This window comes from Microtus ochrogaster, linkage group LG4 (assembly GCF_000317375.1).
Source record: "Microtus ochrogaster isolate Prairie Vole_2 linkage group LG4, MicOch1.0, whole genome shotgun sequence".
Classification (NCBI taxonomy): domain Eukaryota; kingdom Metazoa; phylum Chordata; class Mammalia; order Rodentia; family Cricetidae; genus Microtus; species Microtus ochrogaster.
The window spans coordinates 17,556,309-17,562,231 of NC_022030.1; the positions used below are offsets into that span (position 1 = coordinate 17,556,309).

General features: G+C 48.7%; 1 protein-coding gene across 1 annotated transcript; it reads right to left on the reverse strand.

Annotated features, from left to right (window-relative positions):
* Positions 1-3,643: 3,643 nt before the first annotated feature.
* On the reverse strand, positions 3,644-4,258 carry LOC101982415 (paraneoplastic antigen-like protein 8C). Its single transcript, XM_005361079.1, has one exon. It carries the CDS (start codon positions 4,256-4,258, stop codon positions 3,644-3,646), a length of 615 nt encoding a protein of 204 aa, XP_005361136.1.
* Between the last annotated feature and the right edge of the window lie 1,665 nt (positions 4,259-5,923).

Genomic DNA, 5,923 nt, shown 5'->3' on the forward strand with positions numbered 1-5,923 from the left:
TATGTGTTGTGGTGGCTGTACATGCCCATGGCTCTCATGTGGAGATCTCCCACTACATGGAACCTGGGGATCAAACTCACATCCCTTTTCTGGCTTCATCTCAACAGCAAAAAGAGCCACAAGCTTCTTGACTACAGATGTGTAAGAAGTTCAAAAGTGTTTGTGGAGACAGCAGGAAAAGCTCTATCCTGCTAATCACTGTACTAAAGAAAAGAAAGTTGAGGTTGATACCAGAAAGAGGAAGTAGATAGAAACCAATGTCTCTGAGACTTTAGGTTATGCCAATCAACTGAACTGGAAAACTCCCTTTAGTGTCTTGACACTACTGAGTACATAAGTAGTATGGACAGAAACAGGCTTTTCCGATGGCATGGCGTCCCAGATGGAAAGGTAGACAGCCTTTGGTTCTGACATTAGGTAGTAACTTCCAAGAAATCAAAAGGGGGACGGAAAAGTCACAGGTAGACCTGCGCATACCTGAGCATGGTGACACACACCTTTAATCCCCACGCTCCAGAGGTATTTGCAGTGGATCACAGACACTGAGGGAAAGATGAGTGAAGGATTCCTAGCTATAATGCCAGCACTCTGGAGGCTGAGGGAGTTTGATGCTAATAGAGAACCACAGTATCCCAAAACAAACAGGATATGGCAACTCCATGTTATAAGATAGGAGAAAAATCAATACATAGGCATAGGTGCAAGTCTGTAACTCCTACCCTAGGGGGAACCGGGGCAAGAAGATCGTGAGTTAAATAAAGGCCAGCCTGGGATACATAAGTCTCAGCCCAGCATAAGTTGCATAGCAAGACTGTCTCAAAACATTAAATTTTTGTGTGTACATACCTACATTTTTTTAAAGAGGGGTTAGTTTATTTACTTGATGTGCACTGGTGTTTTTGCCTGTGTGTGTGTAAGAGGGTGTCAGATCTTGGAGTCAGACAGTATGAGCTGCCATATGGATGCTGAACCCAGCACTCTGGAAGAACAGTTAGTGTTCTTAACCCCTGAGCCATCTCTCCAGCCCCCATAAATTAGTTTTGATATGAAATTCAGCTGGAGCCCTCATAGATCCCTGAAGTAGTAGAACTTTGTAGGTGTTCTCTCTACCTGTGCCCGGCTGGATTGCACTATTTGTTTTTCCTGAAGGGGTCCCTGAAGGTGTCATAGAGGGAAGCGAACCCCTCAAAGAGAGAGGAATGAAAACCTGGTGCAGACTGACTTCATCAACATGGATCAGATTTGGGGAAGTCTAATAACAGGTGGTTTATTCCCAATGTATTTAAGTCCAGTATAATTTGGGGGAAAAGCTCCCTGCTGTGAATCAAACCCCGCTGCACAAGGAAGTGTGATTACTTCGCAACAACTCAGGATCTGTGTCGTTTCTTCCAAGAAGGGCTCTGGAGGTACACTACTTGTACTAGCTTAAGGGGCTAAGGATCTGGTCTGGTCTCAGTCACACAGACAGCACAGAGGTCATTTGGGCTATTAGCCACCGCTGGTCCTGGTTGTGGGAGTTTGGGGGAGCCTCTGGCTATTAGGGTCATTTAGGTTACTAACCTCCTCTGGTCCTAGTTATAGGAGCTGGATATGGCCTGACCCAACAGAGAACACAACTCACCAAGTTGTTAATCACTTCCAGTTCCCAGCTTTCTGGATGGAAGAACAGGTTTTCATCTTTCCCATTGGAAAGACAACCCTGTGTGTTCAACATTCCTGGTTTCTCTGGAGATCTGTGGGCTCAGGAACCTTTGTGCTGTGCTCCCAATATCTTTCCTCTTCACCACCCTCACATAATACTCAGTTTATAGACTTGAGAACCAATTATTTTTTATTGAGACAGAATACCATGTAGCCCAGACTGGCCTCAGACTTACTATACAGCCAAGGCTGACCTCGAACTCTTGGTCTTCCCGCTCCCACCTCCCAAGTGGTGCTGAGATTCCATGAGCCATTAAGCCTGGCTTAGTCAGTCCCCCCCCCCATCTCTCTCTCTCTCAACGGGAAGTCTGCCCTACCCCCTCCCCACTTTTTTTTAAATATTTATTTATTATGTATACAATATTCTGTCTGTGTGTATGTCTGCAGGCCAGAAGAGGGCACCAGACCTCATTACAGATGGTTGTGAGCCACCATGTGGTTGCTGGGAATTGAACTCAGGACCTTTGGAAGAGCAGGCAATGCTCTTAACCACTGAGCCATCTCTCCAGCCCCCCCACTTTTTTTTTAAAGAGTGTTTTTCTTCCTCCAAGGCATGACTCCTGGGGTTTAATTTGGGGATGCTTATATACATGCCTACCTCAGGTGCCAATCGGGGTTGAAGGGTCTCACCCCGACCCTCCCTTCAGGAAGGGAGAGTTGACATTTATTGAACAGTCACAGCTATTTAGGGACACATGCAGAACAACAGAGTCCTTCGTGGAGCCCACAGGTAGCCCACGTCTCAGCCTTGGCTTCTGAACTGTCTTCAACATCAAGTCTCTGGTGATGGCAGAATGGTGACCCTTGTTCCCAGCTAGGGTCTTCAGGACAGGTTCTTCCGGGGTCAGCTCCCGTTTTGGCAAGACTAGCAAAAACGGTCTCAAAAGCCTGCCATCAAGGAGCTTCTCTTCAGGCAATGGCTAGCAAGCACCTGTCCCCTCTGTGGTCTCTGTGGCAACAGTCACATGCACCGTTGTGGATTTGGCTCCCTCTGAGGGGCTGGTCCTGTTGGCCTCCCAGTTGCTAAAAGTCTTTTACAAGTCTCTGGGACCCTTCTCAATCAGAAGGGTCTCCTTTACTCAAGCAATACCCCACACACACACACACACTTCTGTGCCCTTTACTCAAGCCATATCAGCATACACACACACACTTCCGTGTTCCTTGCAGTCTCAAATGTTACCTACAATTCTTCAAAGAATTAGAGCCATGAGGGTAAGACTAAAAATCATTAACTGTGTGTCCTGTACCTGGCCCATTTCAGATGCTGGAGAAATTTTTGTTGGTTGAATGAATAAAGTGTCCCACAATCAATGGTCTACGATCCCTTAACTTTAAACTTAAATGAAAAATTCTCTCCCTTAGACGTATGCAGGTACTCCCATTATTACTCCTGAGTGTCACAGACACTTCTGTTAGGATTTTCCACCTTCTTTATTCCAAGATCTAAGTGCCATTCCAGGATACCGTAGGTATGAAATAGACACGTGCGGAGTAAACAAAACAGGAAGAGATGACCCACATCAACCGGATGTTAGCCACACACACACACTCAGCTGCAGTCCACAAGTCAGCTCAGATGAAAGTACCAGGCTCATGCTGAAGCCTTAGCTCGTTAACAGAGAGTTTGCCTAGAATCGCCTAGTGAGGGGCTGGGTACATGGTTTCCTGATAGAGCACGTGAGTAGCATGTTCAAATGCAACTCTCAGCATTGACCAAAATAAGTAAGTTTTCTTCGCAGAGTCAAATGCCGTGCAAAACACTCAGGTGACGCTCATTCTGGCTCAAAAGTCGCCACTCACCGGTCCAGCACCTCCTATTCACACTCACTCTCAAGCGCCAAAAATGCTATGTGCCCCCCCACGGTCATCCCGTTCCCACTGGGATGACTCCCACCCCCCTGCCACACACATCCCCCATCCACGGTCATCCAACATCACCTCACGGCTTCTTATCAGAAGCCTGCTGTCGGCGCCGACTTTTCTTGCTTTTCTTCTTGCCCTTCTTGCCCTCTTCAGCCTTGCTCTCCTTCTCTGGGTCCTTGAGAAGGGGCATCTCACCTGCCTTGGTGGCGGCCCTCTTGTCTGCGTTCTCCCCCTGCAGAGACAGACTGCACTCCCTGGAAGGTAGCTCTTCAGGAACTACTGTGGTGGGGCACAGCTCGCGACTGAGGATGCGGGCCACATCCTCTACCGTCCTGCCCTCTCTCCGCAGGAACAAATTGAGCTTGGTCAGGAATTCGATGTCCTGCCACTTGGGCATGTAGACCACTCTCCACATACCGCCCTTGCCCTTGATCTGCCTGGGCACCACGTCGTAATTGAGGTCCTCTGCCAACCTGATGATGGCCGCCTTGGACCTATCTTCCTCCAGATAGGCCTTCCCAGCCACTTCGAACTTGCCCAGTGGTTTGAGCGGAGTCCGTATGATGTCTTCAAATTCTTGGTGGCTACAGTCCTCTGGGATCCCCAGGATCATCAAGGACTTGTAACTGTCCACCTCCAAGGCTTTGCACCCATGTTCTAACAATGCAATGTCCTGGACTCCAAATACCATTTTGCCCAGCTCCTTGAGGCAGCTGTATGCGCGCTGCTGCGCGGTGGAGCTGCCTCGAGAACCCACAGAAGGATCCAGGGTGCTGAGAGATCGTCCTGACGGTGATGAGAAAACCAGGCCTCACGGGTGAGGCTACTAAATAGAACCAATTGGTCCTACTCAGTCAAGGGGAACCCAGCCTTCTGCAGCCTGCCCCCTCTGAGCTCACCCCTGGGAGTTCCTAGCTACTCACACGGACCACAGAACTGGAGCTGGGTGGTCGTGGCTCCCAGGTCCTGGGCAAGGCCTCTCCAAGGAGTTTGATGATGCAGACTCCCCTGAACTGCTGGTGGCCTTGACAACCGCTGGTCTCCCAGTGTCGTAGGTAGCGACTTGGCAGGTTGGAGTAGGTCGCCTCTCACTGCTGGCCCAGAGGTCGCTCTCATGTGCACTGTGACAGAGTTAAAGACCAGGATGTGATGGTGGCGGCTGCACTTGCTCCGGTAGTGACGTCATAGCTTCCTTGTGCGCTGCGGTTTTGCGGTCTCCTTGGCAACCGCTAGAGCATCGCCTCTGCCATCGGAGGGCGGGTCCAGCTGCATTGAAATCAGAGACCTAGGCATAGAAAAGTCGAGATATGAGAAACGAAGCGAAGGGTCAGCTCCTCGCTTTCTTTCTCAGGCAGGGCGTGGGCAGGGGACACGGAAAATAACAACGTGAGCTTGCAGCTTCGTTTAGGTTCAGAAAGTTAGGAAATAGTAAAAGAATAATGACAGAACTGATAAGGGCACAGAAGCCAGATTGAAGGGTACCCACCAGCCAATTCAGAGTTTTGAGTATCACTAAGAGGCTCCTTTCTTTTTCTCTGATTCTCTCTGTCTTTCTCTGTCTCTACCCCCACCTCTAGACGTGATCTCATGTTTCCCAGGTTGATCTTGAATTTGCTATGTAAACAAAATGTTGAACTTCTGATCCTCCTGCCTCCACTTCTTAAGATCCGGGCTAGCTACTACATGCCTGCCCCACCGCGCCTGATTTATTCAGCGCTGGGGATGGGACCTAGGGCCCCTGGCTTCCAGGCAAGCATTCTACCAACCGAGATACACCCCAGGCTGAGCATAACGTTAAAAGCAACAGACTGTAACACTGCTACTTCCTGAATAAAATAAGAACAGCTGGATCCATGTAAATATACACATGTAGAAAGTTATTTTCAAAAATCTTTCCTTTTTTATTATGTATTTGTGTTTGTGTGTTCTGCCTGTGTGTCTGCTTGTGTACCATGTGTGTCTGGTGCTGTGGAAGTCAGAATAGGACATCTGATCCCCTAGAACTGGAAATACAGTTTGAAGCCAGCCCTCCTGAAGACTTCCAACTCAACTCAGAACCTCTGGAAAAACAGGAAGTGGGCCCGGAGTGGTGGCTCAGTGGTTAAAGGCACTGGTGGCTCTTGCAGAGGACCTAAATTGGGTTCCCAGCAACCACACGGCAATTCACAACTACCTGTAGCCAAGGCTGGTGGCATACACCTTTATTCCTAGCATTTAGGAGGAAGAGGAAGGCTGCTCTCTGAGTTCAAAGCCAGCCTGGTTTACATAGCCTGATCTACATAGCGAGTTCCAGCCCAACCAAGACTACATAGTGAGACCGGCACTAAAGAAACAAATATTAAAAAGCTAAATACTG

What these genes read in the sequence shown, in the direction of transcription:
- LOC101982415 (XM_005361079.1), bottom strand. Translation starts at nt 4,258, where the DNA reads ATGGTATTTGGAGTCCAGGACATTGCATTGTTAGAACATGGGTGCAAA.